The 15056-nt window shown below is 58.3% G+C and overlaps 1 protein-coding gene across 1 annotated transcript in view; it reads left to right on the top strand.

Annotated features, from left to right (window-relative positions):
* PTK7 (protein tyrosine kinase 7 (inactive)) overlaps window positions 1–15056 on the top strand; it is a 61265-nt gene that overhangs the window by 30480 nt on the left and 15729 nt on the right. Inside the window, exons 2-5 of the mRNA XM_017345138.3 lie at window positions 12933–13244; window positions 13696–13798; window positions 14153–14343; window positions 14440–14590. Of these exons, the coding sequence (XP_017200627.2) occupies window positions 12933–13244; window positions 13696–13798; window positions 14153–14343; window positions 14440–14590 (757 nt within the window). The remainder of the gene's footprint in view (window positions 1–12932; window positions 13245–13695; window positions 13799–14152; window positions 14344–14439; window positions 14591–15056) is intronic.

Below are 15056 nucleotides of genomic sequence, written 5' to 3'. Positions count from 1 at the left end.
TAATTAATTAATATTGAGAGGCAGAGATACAAAAGGGGTAAGAGAGAGAGAGAGAGACCTTCCTTTGCTGCTTTACCCCCCAAATAATTGTAACAGCCAGGGCTGGATTAGGCTGAAGCTAGAGCCAGAAACTCCATCCGGGCCTCCCACGTGGTTGGCAGGAACCAAAGTACTCAGACCAGCATCTGCTGCCTCCCTGGCCCGTTAGCAGGGAGCTGGATCAGAAGCGGGGAGTAGTTTGGGCTTGAACCAATATGGGATGCGGGCATCCCAAACAGTGGCTTAACCCGCTGTGCCAGATGCCTGTCCCTGCTGGCCTGAGAGGTCTACACCCCAGGACGGGACAGTGCTCAGAGCCGAGTCTAGGATGCAGGTCTGAGCGTGGCGGCCAAGCCAGAGTCTGGAGGGCGCCCAGACCTCGGGGTCTGGTGAACACAGGGGTGTTCATCTGGACTTTTCTGGACACAGTCATGTCCTGGTGTTGGCTCCCCAAGACAGGAGCCAGGGTGTGGGCCGACCCCGCGGGTCGCAGCGTCCGAGCCTGGGCCTGGCTTTTCTGGAAGCCGAGTGCCTTGTCCTTGCTTTTGCAGCAGCAGACTGAGTTCCCAGAGCAGCAGCGGCAAGAGTGCCGTGTCAGGGCTTCTGGAAAGGTGGAGTGGAAGTTGCGCTGTTGCCTTCTCGCTCCTGGCCTAATGGCTCGGGCCATTTTTAGATGTCAGGAAGTATAACAATATGGCCCATTTCTCTCGGTGAATAATGGATGAAGCCAGAGAAGGTGCAGTACTCTTCCTGGTGAATTATTTACCAGGAGCCTCTCACTTGAGGGCGTTCCATTATAAATGCTCCGAATCTGGTGTAGACCGTGGACCCTCCCCTCTCCTCCCACCTCGGCTGCTCTCCCACCCAGTGACGCACGCCCTGACCCTGTGGCCATGGACTGAGTCTGGAGGGTGAGGGGTGGGGAGCCGCAGGACAGACCTCCGAGTGAGTGGCCGTCAGTGGGGTGGGGAGGGGAGCCTGTGGGTGCACCTGTGTCTCTGTCTCTAGGACTCTGGTGTGTGTGCTTGTTTCTCTGCCTGTTGACTCCCCCGCCCCCCGGCAGGGTCTAGGTCCCACTGTCTCTCTCTCAGCGTCTCTCTGCCCCTCTCCTCCGCCCGTTCTCCCTGTCGTCGTCTGTCTGTCGCTCGGTCCGTGCGACCCTGCAGCTCCTTGTGAGACATGTGGGGACGGCCAGTTCCAGCTGTAAGTGAAGCCAGATCTCCGTGCCTCCCAGACCCTGCCTTAGAGATGGACGGAGCAGGCACGAAGTAAGCTTCAGGTCTTTGTCACTGTTTTGGCTGTTCAGTCCCGCGATTGCGTCAGCCGGTCAGGAGGGCTTTCTTCCCCAGCTGTCTGTGTGTGCCTCATGTTTTGTAACGTTTGCCCCCAGAGTAGATTAGCCCCAGGCTGGAGGCACCTGGAAATGAGCTGCACATTCAGTGTTGCTTTCAGAAATAACTTACAAGGCACTGCTTCTGACCCTGTTTCATTAGTTGTCTTTTTTTTTTTTTTTCATCTGTTATGGATTTGGAGATTGAAAAACTTTTCTTGCTATCTTTAGCCAGAATGCTTTTTCTAAATAGCTGACTTTTCCAAAAGAATGGCTCTTTTGTGGCTGTTTTCTTGAGAAATAAAGGAACAAATCACTAGTAATGCAGTTAAGAGAGTCAATAAAAGAATGAAATTCGTCTTTGTCTCATGAGAAAGTGTACATTTTAAGCAGTAAAATGAGGTTTGTCCAAGGAGCCCAGGGACTGTCTGGGGAGCGCGGATGGTTTGCCTCTAATCCAGCCGCTGGCCTGCCTTCCCCTTCCGTCACTGTGCACCTACCCCAGGGCCCGACGCCTGTCTCCCTGCTGCCAGGCTGGCCGTGCAGGCCGGGGCTGGGCTCTGTTACCTCCCCGGAGTACTCGAGCGATGAACATGGCTGCAGCTGGTGCCCACTACCAATACCTTCCCCTCCTCTCCTGTGCATCGTGATGGGCAGTGGGGAGCCGTGTCCCAGCTGCCGTGGCATCAGGGGTCCCAGCTGAGGGAGGGCTGATGGCGGGGCTAGGTCTGTCTGCTGACAGCCACAGTGGGCACTGCACAGTCCTGTCTCCCACACGCCTCTCCCATCCTGGAGCTGGGGGTCCGGGAACGTATGCACTTTCGCCTCCTCCAGCCAGTGACCCTCCCAGGCACCCTCCCGCCTCCTCCCTTAGTCTGGATTCCTCTCCTTGTGTTCTGGGTTAGACCTAAAAGCTGGCCTTAGAGACCTGGATGGAGCAGCCCTTTCTGAGACCCGTCCCTAGAGAGAAGGGTCGGTTTGCAGAAGCAGTTGTTGGTGGACAGGTGGAGATTCTGCTCTGGCAGGAGGAGGGGCCTTGGAGAGACGTCGGTGGCCATGGCCTGGGAGGACGGCCCGGCTGCCAGGGGGTGCCCGGGCCTCCTGCACATGTGTTCCGTGTCCCCGCGTGTGCAGCAAATGTTGCCCGCCGCCGCAGGCGAGGGGCTCGTGCCTTCCACATCACGACATAGCAGAGTGATTTCCTCACATTCCCCGCTCTTGGCTGCTCCGGGAAGTGGTTTGCACAGCACTTCTAAATATAAAAGCGTGGGGCAGGCTGTGTGTCTCCTACCCCTCCTGCTACCCAGCCCAAGGCCAGCCTCTCCTTTTGTGCTGGGGTGGGGTGGAGGAAGAACAGGAGAAGCTGGGGTGTGTGTGGGAGTGTGTGTGTGTGTGTGTGTGTGTGTGAGAGAGAGAGAGAGAGAGAGAGAGAGAGAGGGTTTGTGTCAGTGTGTATGGGTGTTGTGTGTGTGTGTGTGCAACTCTGTGAGTGTATCAGTGTATACGAGTGTGAGTGTGTTTATATGTGTGTAAGAGTGTAGGTGGGGGCTGGCGCTGTGGCGCAGTAGGTTAAAGCCCCAGCCTGCAGTGCTGGCATCTTATATGGGTGCTGGTTTGAGTCCTGGCTGCTCCTCTTCCAACCCAGCTCTCTGCTATGGCCTGGGAAAGCAGTGAAAGATGGCCCAAGTCCTTGGGCCCCTGCACCTGTGTGGGAGACCAGGAAGAAGCTCCTGGCTTCAGATAAGCTCAACTCCAGTCATTGTGGCCATTTGGGGAGTCACTGTCTGTGACCCCACTTCTCAAATAAATTAATAAAATCTTTTTTTAAACAAGAGTGTAGGTGTATGTGAAGGTTTGTGTCTGTGTGAGTATGTATATGCACAGCTGTTGTGTGGGTGTGTGAGTATAGGTGGGTGTGAGGGGTTGTGTCTGGGTGTGGGTGAGAGTGTATGTGTGGAGGAGGGGTGGCACCAGGCTCAAGGATTCCCAGAGAGTGGAGGAAGTGTGGTGCTAGGGGCCCCCGGAGAGGAGGGTACAGACTTGGAGACTGCTTTTCAAACTGGACAGCTTGGTCCAAGCCACTTATTTCCTTAAAAAAAAAAAGAATTCCCTTGCTGCCCACCCTACTGCCCAACAGTCCGTTCGTCTTTCTGGAGGATACAGGCAAAGACTGTGGGGGAGGCTCTTCAAAGCACAAAGAAGCCGGGCAGGCGGAGCTACAGCGTGAGACCACGCCCCTGGGTGAAACAGTAAGCAGGATCTCAGAGCGCGCACCAGCAGAGGGATGGACGTTACACCCAGTGGAATGGCTGCGGGGAGAACGGGACAGAGGGCATCAGTAAGTGTCCTGCAAGCGGACACGTGAGCGGAATGCAGACTGAGGAGCCCACAGATCCCGGGCAGCCCCTGCCACTGCCGTCTGCTGAGATATTCTTCACTCTGCTTTCCCTCTCTGTAAACTGAGGCCTCTTTGACCACGAAATATAGCAGTTTCTTCTTTTTTTAAGCAAATATATGTAAAAGTTTTATTTATTTATTCGGAAGTCACAGTTATAGAGAGAGAGGGACAGTTAGAGGGAGAGAGAGGTCTTCCATCCCCTGGTTCACTCCCCAGATGGCTGCAGTAGCTGGGGCTGGACCAGGCTGAAGTTAGGAGCCTGGAACTCCATCTGGGTCTCCCATGTTGGGGGGCAGGGACCCAAGTACTTGTGCCACCTCTGCTGCCTTCCCAGGCGTGTTGAGCAGGGAGCTGGGTCGCAGTGGAGCAGCTGAGACTTGAACTGGCACTCTGATAAGGGATACCGGTGTTGGCCGGCGCCGCGGCTCACTAGGCTAATCCTCCGCCTAGCGGCGCCGGCACACCGGGTTCTAGTCCCGGTCGGGGCGCCGGATTCTGTACCGGTTGCCCCTCTTCCAGGCCAGCTCTCTGCTGTGGCCAGGGAGTGCAGTGGAGGATGGCCCAGGTGCTTGGGCCCTGCACCCCATGGGAGACCAGGAAAAGCACCTGGCTCCTGGCTCCTGCCATCGGATCAGCGCGGTGCGCCGGCTGCAGCGCGCCGGCCGCGGCGGCCATTGGAGGGTGAACCAACGGCAAAAGGAAGACCTTTCTCTCTGTCTCTCTCTCTCACTGTCCACTCTGCCTGTCAAAAAAAAAAAAAAAAAAAAAAAGGGATACCGGTGTTAACCCACTGTGCACAACACCAACCCCAGTGGTTTCCCCCTTATCTGCAAAGGATTGGTTCCAAGACCACTAAACCATGCCTGGAACTGTAGATAGTACTGAACCTGAGGAGAGTGGTTTTTCCTGTGTGTACATATCCATCATAAACTTTTAAAAAGATTTATTTGTTTATTTGAAAGAGAGGGAGAGATGGGGAGGAGAGAGATCTTCCATCTGCTGGTTCACTCCCCAATTGGCTGCAACAGCCGGAGCTGGGCCGATCTGAAGCCAGGAGCTGGGAGCTTCCTCTGGGTCTCCCACCTGGGTGCGGGGGCCCAAGCACTTGGGTCATCTTCCACTGCTTTCCTAGGCCATTTGCAGGGAGCTGGATCAAAAGTGGAGCAGCCAGGACTCAAACTGACGCCCATATGGGATGCCAGCACTACAGGCCAGGGCTTTAACTCACTATGCCACAGTGCCGGCCCCTGTGTGCCTTTAAGTATGGTGGCTCCTGAGCACAACTTTACTCCCTTTAAATTCAGTTATGTTGTCCCATGTGGCTAGTGGCTCTCCTATTAGAGCAGGTCTAAGGGGTATTTTATTTGCATGTTGGTTTTCGTTTGAGAGGAGGAGAGACAGAGTGAGCTCCCATCTGCTGGTTCATTCCCCCAAATGCCCACAACAGCTGAGGCTGGGCCAAGGCCAGGGCTGGGAGCCAGGGCTTCAGAGTGAGTGGCAGGGACCCAGCTACTTGGAGCCATCGTCCCTGTTTTCCAGGGTGTACATTAGCAGGACGCCACGCTCAGGAGTGGATCTGGGGTTGGCTGCAGGCGTCTTAACCGCTACAGTAAATGCCTGCCGCGAGGGACAGTTTCACTTCATTTAAAGCCTGGGATGGTTTTCCTCATTGAGTGGAGTCCGGGCCACCCCCACCCCCTACCCCCAGGAGTTCAGTGTTGCTGGGGCCAGGCCTGGTCAAGGTCAGGGAGTCCCAGTCTGCCTGCCACAGAGCGCCAGGCTGAGCTGTGGGGCGTGGTGGTCAGGTGTGTAGCTGTGCCCATCTGCTGGGTTGGAGCCTCCCAGGAGGGAGACAGGGAGAGGAAGAGAGAGTTCGCAGGTGGGGCTCACGGAGTTTCCTGGGCCTGTCTTCAGCCTAAGGCTTGGTCCAGGTGGTGGTGCCCGGCCTGTCATGTTGTTTGTCCCCTGCCCTGTAGGAGAGACCGCAGGGCACTCCTGGGTTCCACCCTGGCGCTGTCCCGAGTCCCTCCCTGGTCCCTGAGAGCTAGGGAGCACACCTGGGAGTGCCTGCAGCAGCTCCTGTGTCATCTTGAGTGATGAGGGCTGAACTCTTTCTCTCTCTCTCTCTCTTTTTTTTTTAAATTAAAGAAACTTGTTTAAAATATTTAGTTTTTTATTTGAAAGGCAGAGTTTACGTAGAAAAAGGGAGAGACCGAGAGAGAAAGCGAGAGAAAGAGCAAGCTTTTCCATCTGCTGGTTCACTCTAAGTGGCCACAGTGGCCAGGACTGGGCTGGGCTGAAGTCAGGAACCAGGAACTCCATACTGATCTCCCAGGTAGATGGCCAGGGCCCAGACACTTGGGCCATCTTCCGCTGCTTTCCCAGGTGCATTGCAGGGAGCTGGATTGGAAGTGGAGCAGCCGGGACTCCCAACTGATACCTGTATGGGATGCTGGTATCACAAGTGGCCGCTTAACCTGCTGGGTCGCTGTGGCCACTGAGGTCTTTCTGGGGCTGGGCCTGAGGCTCGTCTCCCAGGCTCGCACCCGTCAGCTGACAGGGGTGTTCTTTCTGCAGGCCCCACCCTCAGTGGCATCTCTGGCCAGCAGCTGGCTGCTGCATCTCTCCCTCTGTCTCTTCTGGCAGAGGATGGACACGACCCCAGGTGGGGAGGACACCGTGGTTCCACTGGCAACCCTCTTCCAGCTCCTGCCTGGCACTCGCCCTTGGAAGGGATTGCCTTAGTCCCAGGACATTTCCACCCAGTGTCCATCTTTCCCTGGAATTTGTGTCTTGTTTGTTTTTTAAGCTTCCTGAAAAACAGGTAGACTTCTGTGTATCTGCACGTAACCTGTGCATCATTTGAGTAACAGAGGGGTCTGCAGGCCGAGAGAGTCTCTGACATTGGTTGCCGGGCTGCCCACTTCCAGGTGAGAGGAAAGTTAAGTTGGACGAGGTTTTGGGTCAGATGGACGCTCGTGCGCCTCTGTTCCCCGACACGTGCTTGCGAGAAAGTGTCACTTTGGCACAACTCACCTGTCTGTGCCTTGAACTTGCCGTATAGCTCAGGGGATAAGGCCCAGAGTCACAGCAGAGGCAGGAGTTGCGGGCGCTAAAGGCAGGGAGCTTTCGGCACAAACCTGTACCAAGGCCGCGGGGGCACTCAGAGACAGAGGTGGGTCTGGAGAGACCGCGTGGGCGGGAGCAGTGTCAGAGCCAAGCCGTGTGCCTGTTTGCAGCCCCCACACACCTACCATGCATAGGGGCACTTTTTTTTTTTTTTTTTAAGATCTTATTTATTTGAAAGGCAGAGCGAGAGCTTCCATCTGCTGGTTCCCTCCCCAAATGGCTGCAATGGCCCAAGGCTGGGCTTGGGCCAAAGCCAGGATCCAGGAATTCCATGCAGGTCTCCCACATGGGTCCAGGGGCCCAGAGACTTGGGCCATCCTCCGCTGCTTTCCCAGGTGCATTAGCAGGGAGCTGGGTCAGAAGTGGAGTGGCGGGGACTAGAACCAGCACTCACGTGGGATGCCCCCATCAGGTGACGCTTCACCAGCTGCACTATAGCACTGGCACAAGGGACACCCACTCCTGCCCTGCCCTGGCCCTGCCTCTGGAGGCCGTGCAGGAGCTGTGGGGAGTGGGCCCTTTGTTCTGTAACTCACTGCTGCCGATGCAGTGTTGGCTCTCGGGGACCGGCCACATGTGGGCTCTCATGTCTCTGACTTTCCAGACGTAAAGCTGCGTGGGTGGGGCGGGGATTGGCCCACACCCCCTGCTTGCCAGTGGCTCTGGGAGGCCCAGAACCCCAGTCTCCCTTCCCCATGTCCTTCCCACCCGCTTCACTTGGGTGCCACATGATGTGGACCATGAGGCCCCTGCCCCCATGGTGGGCCCTGCAGAGTCCAGTTGTGGCTTTGGCCTGAGGTGGAGGCGCTGGCCTGTTCCTTTGCTTCTCCCCCCAGTCCCTGGTGATCTCATGTTTCTCTAATCCGGATGTGGGAAGCTCTCCAGATGTGCCGGTTAAATCCCAGGACAGGGAAACTCAGCAGGGCCCTGGCTCTGCTCCCTCCTGCCCTGTATCATCGGCAGAGGGCTCCTGTGTGTGAACCGGGCCCTTTGTAGACCCTTTGAGGACCAGGGTGGGCGTGGTTCTTGGATAGTGACCTCTGAACCCTCACGTGCCCAGCTCACCATCAGACAGCCTGGGGTGCTGGTGGTCTGTGAGACGTGCTTTGCAGAGCCCTGGGCTCGCAGCTACCCCACAGCGTTTCTGCTGACCTGGGTGGACTGGGAGGCGACTGGGCTTGCTGTTCATGCAAATGCCTTGTTCCTGTAGCCACTGGGCTTCGTGCCTTTGAAGCTACAGGTGTGAGCAGCTGCGGGCTGCCGTGGGGGACATGGGGGCTCGAGAGCAGCAGGACATGTGCCCGCTGAAGGCCAAGGATCTGCAGGGCCGGTGTTGTCCCCTGGGGAAGGAGGATGGGGCAGGCCGGGGGAGACTCCGGTTCCTCTCCCATGGTGGTCTTTTGAGTTTGCCGAAGGCAGAGACTTGTTCACAGGGCTGACCTAAGAGCTGGGGAGCTCGGTGGCTGCCGTCGACCCAGGAGCACCTGTGGTTCTCAGGGGTGGGCTGCCGTCCCTGGTGCTGTGATCCTGGGCAGGCCTCTCCTCTGGGGGCTTGTGTGTGGTCCAGCAAGAGTCACCTAGGATTCAGGATGTTCCCCCAACCAGAGACCTGCACCCTGGAATTAGGGATTGAGTCCTCAGTAAGTCCTGGTGTGGGGTGAATTGGCCCAGGGCCGAGGAGAGGTCACGTGACCCCCGCAGCACCATGCAAAATTCCCATCTTTCTGGGGGGCCTTTGGGCTGGCAGTGGCAGGCTCCTCCCCTGCTCCAGAGGCGCCTGTGCCGAGGATGGAGGGAGAAGTCGATAGAATCAGCCAGTTGTTTCGGGCAGGTTCCAGGCCTGTGCAGGTCCTGGGGGTGTTTTTCCTAGAACAAAGGGACCAGCCCCTGGGAGCTCACTGAGCGGCCAAGATAGGTGCCTGAACCAACGTGGCCCAAATGACTTAGAACTGGAATACTTAGGGAAAACTTCCTGCTGCTGTCCACAACAATCGTGTTTATACCTGTGTATGTGTGCGTGCGCGCACACACACACACACATACATGCGTGCATATGCACACATGGTTGGCTGGACCTGGGGCCCAGAGAACAGGAGGGTGGGCACCAGATCAGGCGCGGGCAGGGCTCGGGGATGGGAGCTGGGCTGCTGCCCACACAGCCCTTTCTCTAGGGGCTGGTGCTGGAGGCAGTCAGGGAGAAGGTCTGGGTATAGACGGCTGTTAGGGTGCCGCCGAGGAAATGGCTTGGAAGACCTCCTGACTGGGTTCTTGCAGCTCTGGCCTTGCTGGGGTTGCCCTGGTGTGGGAAGAGGGCCCTGCCCACTTATCGTTGCCGAGGGGCTTCATCGGGAAGCAGACCCTCTGTGAGCTCCTGGCTCCTGTCCAGGACCCACAGCCTGGCTGGTAGGGCTGGCGTCCCCATTTCACAGCCTGGAGAAGGATGCAGCGGCCATGGTAAGGCAGCTTCGCTCCCGAATGTTAGCACAGTTCCCGCGCCAAGAGCTACTCGTGGAGAGGATACGTGCTTGGGGGTGGGGACCATGTGATGGGCAGCACATGAGAGAGGGACTAGTGTGCCTTCCCCACGTGACGGCCCTGGGCCCGGAAAGGGGGCCCCTAAGGAAATGCCGCCCCAGCCCCCCAAAGCCTTCCTCCTGCTCTGTCGCTGCTGCCCGCTGTTTCGTGCCCGTCAAGAGCCCTCCCTCCTCTCCAGTGTCTGGCAGAGCTGCAGGGACTCCCCAGTGTGCCCGAGCCTCCTGCCTGACTCCCGCAAAGCGCGACAGCCCAGTGGCGGCTCCTCCCGGCCGCGGTGCCCAGGGCCCCAGCGAGCATCCTCAGAGCGGCTTCTGAGCCCGTGTGGGTGCCAGGCTCCCCGGGGGCGCAGCCTCACGGCCGGGGCTGGGAACTTGGAAAAGGCCTTTCCAGACATCTCAAGTCTGCCCCAGCCAAGCACTAACCAGGACCTGCTGTGAGCCGACGTCAGGACAGAGGCCCCCGCGGGGCTGGCTTTGATGTTCCCCAGGCCCTGTCGTGGGGGCACAGGGGGCTCTGAGTGGCAGTCTGGGAATGCAGCGTCTTTCACCACAGCTATGAAGCGGCCCAGCCCCCGCGCCAGGAGCGGGTGCTGGAGCCTGGGGCTGGGCTGGGGTCCTTTCCCGCTGCCCCGAGGTATGCTGGCTCTTCCCCCAGCTTGGATTTGGATTGGACCACCTGGGGCAGGTGGTCTGCAGCCCAGGGCCCCTCTCCCTCCATCCCACCCACCACCTGCTAATCCTCTTCAGACCTCTCCTTGCTGCCCGGGGCTGGGAGGAGTCCTGGACCTTGGCCACGCTGGAGCTTCTGAACGTTTGTAGAATTTGAGTCCCTGAGCAGTAAGAGACAATATCCCGCCGTCTCGGCTGCCTTTTACTGCCGGGGAGCATTGCATGCGGCGCTTCACCCATCAGCCACCTCTGCAACGCCTGCCAGCCCGTGAGCGGGCCCAGGAATCTGAGGCCAACAGTCTGCGTTCGTGCCCGAGGCCAGACACCCCTGGGTGTGAGATCAGGATTTGAGCCCGACCTTTGTGATTCCAAACCCTCAACTGCTCCTCTGTGTGGGCGAGACTCCTGGCTCCCTCCCCCAGGGCTGCAGAGGCTGACCTGGGAAACGGGGTGGGACGGGGGTTTGCCCACATTTTGAGGGCAGGCGATCTGTCTTTGGCCTTGACGAGCGTCCTGGACTTGGCTGTTGAGGGTCCCAGGGTTCTGGGGAGTCACAGGTGCAGGTCTGCTGGTCTGTGCCGTGAGCCTTGTGGGGAAGCGTGCCACACGTGGCTGGTCCCGCCCCACACCCGCCTGCTCAGCCGCGTTCCCTGGGTGCCTTTGTGTGCCTGGCGTTGTCTCTCCTTCACTGCCTGGCTGTGGGCAGTGTGACTGCCCGCTGTCAGGTCAGATGCTTCCAGGGCTGTTTCTGGGTCCCTGGGTGGGGCTGGGAGTCGGCTCCTCTGGGCTCTGCTCCTGAACTTGGGCAGGTCCCTTCATACCTGCGGGGGCAAGGCCACGCCCCATGGAACCCTTGGCAGAGTGTCTGGGTGTGTCTGGATTGTCATGTGCCCAGTGCTGCTTTGGTGGCCGCAGCTCAGCGAAGTGGGGAGTCGGCCTGCCCAGAGAACCATCAGTGCCCCTTGCAGAAGTAACGCCAGGAAGTTCCCTGTGTTTTAACTTTTATTTATTTTCACTATCTTTGAAAGGCAGAGAGAGTGATTGATTGATTGATTGATTTTCTCCCCTATCTTCTGTTTCACTTCCCAATTAACCGCAACACCCAGGACTGGGCCGGACTGGGGCCACTTTCCCTCCATTCCACCCACCTGTTCTAGGAAGAACCCAAAACTCAATCCAAGTCTCCCACATGGGTAGCAGGGACCCAAGTATTAGGGCCATGGTGTGCTGCCTCCCAGTGCGCACATTAGCAGGAAGGTGGACAGGAAGTGGAGTTAACCAGGACTTGAGCCAGGCATTATGGTGTGGGATGCGAGTGTCCTAAGTGTCATGTTAACTCTGCACCAAACACCTGACCCTTGGACTGTTTTGTGTTGGGAGACGGATCAACGCTGGGGCAGCCGCTCGTGTGGGTCCAGGCCTAGGGGACCCAAGACTTGTCTTGCCCTTGACTTCATGAGAAGACCAAGCCTAGTGCCCTAAAGATACATACCCCGGGCCGGCACTGTGGCGCAACAGGTAAAAACCTGCCGCCTGCAGCGCCCGCATCCTATATGGGCACTGGTTTGAAACCTGGCTGCTCTACTTCAGATCCTGCTGTCTGCTATGGCCTGAGAAAGCAGTGGAAGATGGTCCAAGTACTTGGGCCTCTGCACCTGCATGGGAGACCTGGATGAAGCTCCTTGGCTCCTTGGATGAAGCAAACCCTAGGCCGGAGCCTGGACAGGGGCTCTTTGGGCTGAAATCAGTCTCGGTGGTTTGGAAGGGGACAGGGAGGACCCGTTAGCCTCTCCTCGCTGCTCTAGCCCAGCCCGCTTGGTCACAGGCAGAGCCTGCTTCTTCAGTCCCAGGTGGCATATTTCTTCTTCTGGGCGGGGAGAGTGTCCCTTTCCACGTTCAAGGCCAAGTGGCTCCAGGCCTCTCTCTGCAAGGTGCCTACATGGGCGGGAAACAAAGCCCAGTGTGTTACTCCCGCTGCCGCTGTAACCCTGCCACCCACCTGCCTGGCCCCACCCTCCGCCTCCCTAACCCATCTGCTCATCAGCACTGGCTTCTCACTCCCCTTGCTTCCCACTCGCTGTAGGCACACCTGTGCTTGCAGGTCCCCCTGGTCTGTTGAGTGTTCCCCTGGCCCAGCCAGGGGTGCAGGAAAAAACCGGGAACTACTTGGTTCACCTCTCGCCTTAGAGAACAGTTGGCCTTGACCATGGATGGGTTCTTTGGACTTGTGGTGGCCCTGGCATGTCTGTGGCCACAGCGTAGGTATGTAGAGAGTGTTGGCTTCCCCAGGGATGGAGTGGAGCCTAACCCTGGGCTGCAGAGCGTCTGAGCTGCAGCTGCCTCTGTTACTGGCACCCTAGGGGTTGTCTTTCCAGGATGTTCTTTGGGTCCTGGACAGTGGGGAGGGTTGCCTGCTAGTTCCCTGCTCCCCAGCCTGGCATCCAGGTCCAGGCTCTGTTCTTGGGGAGCCTCCTTGTACAGCCTACTGCCATGCTGCCCTGGAGTCTCCCATCCCCCTCTGCGCCCACACCCTCCCTCTGGCATTTACGTGACCATAGCCCTGTCTTGGATAAATGTCCTTTGTGCCCCGAAGACTTGAGGCCCCTGAGGTGAGGGCTCAGCAGCTTTGTATCCAACAGAACACTTCATGCCATTGAGAACTTTTTCCATGGACTCTTATCAATGGCTGCATTGTGATCCTTCACACCTGCACTTACTGGATGCCTGCTGTGTACGCAGGCCCTTTCCTCCTCCTGTGCTTGGGATTTTGGCTTCTGTTAGGACAGGAGCTGCAGCCCCTCCTGACCCTGCCTCTTCTGCGTCTCCACTGCAGGTGCCCAGGCAGCCATCGTCTTCATCAAGGAGCCATCCTCCCAAGATGCACTGCAGGGACGCCGGGCACTGCTGCGCTGTGAGGTCGAGGCTCCGGCCCCAGTGCACGTGTACTGGCTGCTCAACGGGGCGCCCGTCCAGGACACCGAGCGGCGTTTCGTCCAGGACACCGAGCGGCGCTTCCCCCAGGTCAGCAGCCTGAGTTTCACTGCTGTGGACCGGCTGCAGGACTCCGGCGCCTTCCAGTGCGTGGCTCGTGATAATGTCACCGGCGAGGAAGCCCGCAGCGCCAACGCCTCCTTCAACATCAAATGTGAGAGCCTCGTCCCCGTCGCACCCTCCGCCGCTGACCCCTGGGGTCCCCTCCTTGGCCTCGGCTTCTCCCAGGTCCAGTCAACGGAGGCAGGCAGGGCGCAGTGGCTGCCAGCTCTTCTGCTTCCATGGATAAACGCAAGTTGGAAAGCCTTGCGTTTTCCAAAATTTGTTTCCCCTTTGAGTCTCGGGCCCATTTCTCTGCTGGATGTTTTTCTCAGGGGGAGGGACAGTGAGGGCCTTGACCACCTATCAGGCTTGATCCTCCAGGGCCCAGGGCCAGCGCCTGGGGTCTGGTTCCTGCAGCCCCCAGCCGCTGATTCAAGAGCACCCCTGTGTCTCTTGGGCCCCAAGCCTCAAGGTTCCACAATTTCCCATGTGTCCTCCTTGCCTTTTGCCTCCCCCCCCCGCCCCGGCTCCACCCCTCACTGTACCTGCGGCCTCTCCTGCAGGGATCGAGGGGGGCCCTGTGGTCCTGAAGCAGCCGGCCTCTGAGGCCGAGATCCAGCCACAGACCCAGGTCACACTCCGCTGTCACGTCGACGGGCACCCTCGGTAAGGGGCCAGGCGGGTGGGGATGGAGAGGGTTCTTTGAGACAGCTGGAGAAATCTGCCCAGATCCTAGGCTGCTTTGTTCTGTAAACACCCCCGCCCACAAACGCTGGTGACCTGGCACCGGCCCGGCCCACAGCAAGTGTGGGGCGATCCCCGACTTCTGTGAGCTGAGTGTTCCAGAATTGTAGTCCCATTTGCCCCGAATTGTTCTGTGCCCTTATGCAAGTCATTCCCTGTCCTCAAGCCTCAGTTTCTCCATTTGTAAATGGGGCTAACTCTGACCCTTGATTCTGTATCCTCTCCTGGCCACCGAGGACTCCCTGCCTCCTGGTGCTGACTCCCTCCCCCACGCAGGCCCACCTACCAGTGGTTCCGAGACGGGACGCCTCTCTCTGACGGTCAGAGCAACCACACGGTCAGCAGCAAGGAGCGGAACCTGACCCTCCGGCCGGCCACTCCTGAGCACAGCGGCGTCTACTCCTGCTGCGCCCACAATGCCTTTGGCCAGGCCTGCAGCAGCCAGAACTTCACCTTGAATATTGCAGGTGAACCTGGGGAGGGGATGGAGGAGGTGAGGCAGGGCTGGGAGGGGTGTCACCACCCTGCCTGCTCACCACGCACCACGCTTCCCTGTGCCCCAGATGAGAGCTTTGCTAGAGTGGTGCTGGCACCCCAGGATCTGGTGGTGGCGAGGAACGAGGAGGCCATGTTCCATTGCCAGTTCTCAGCCCAGCCGGCCCCGAGCCTGCAGTGGGTCTTTGAGGATGACACTCCCATCTCTAACCGCAGCCGGTAAGCATCTGGCTGGGGGCCATCCAGGACTGTGGTACAGGTTGTGTACTGTGCTCAACAGTGTGGAATTATGCATGCAGTGCCTCACATTTCCACCAGATGGCAGTAGACTATTTCCCTGTTCCAAAGTGAGGCCAACAAAGGGAAGCGTCTCCTGGAAGGGCATCTTTTTCCAATTTGCACAAAGCTTAGTGTGTGAGCTGGGGGTGGCTGTGCTGCTCTCCCCACTTCCCTCTGCCCCATGAGGCTTCGGAGAAAGGGGAGGGGATATCCAGGGAAGAGAGGGACACGGGGGGCCTAGGTGGGCACCATCTGGATTGTTCCAGGGTAGCGAAGACGCCTTACACACACACACACACACACACACACACACACACACACACACACAGCTTTTGGAGGAAGCTGGGAGAGTCCAGCCCCGCTCTAGGGCCAGGTCTCCTAGCTTAGGCCCTAGGAGAGCAGTGAG

The sequence above is a fragment of the Oryctolagus cuniculus genome, chromosome 5, assembly GCF_964237555.1.
Source record: "Oryctolagus cuniculus chromosome 5, mOryCun1.1, whole genome shotgun sequence".
Classification (NCBI taxonomy): Eukaryota; Metazoa; Chordata; class Mammalia; order Lagomorpha; family Leporidae; genus Oryctolagus; species Oryctolagus cuniculus.
This window is presented reverse-complemented; position numbering and strand designations above follow the sequence as displayed.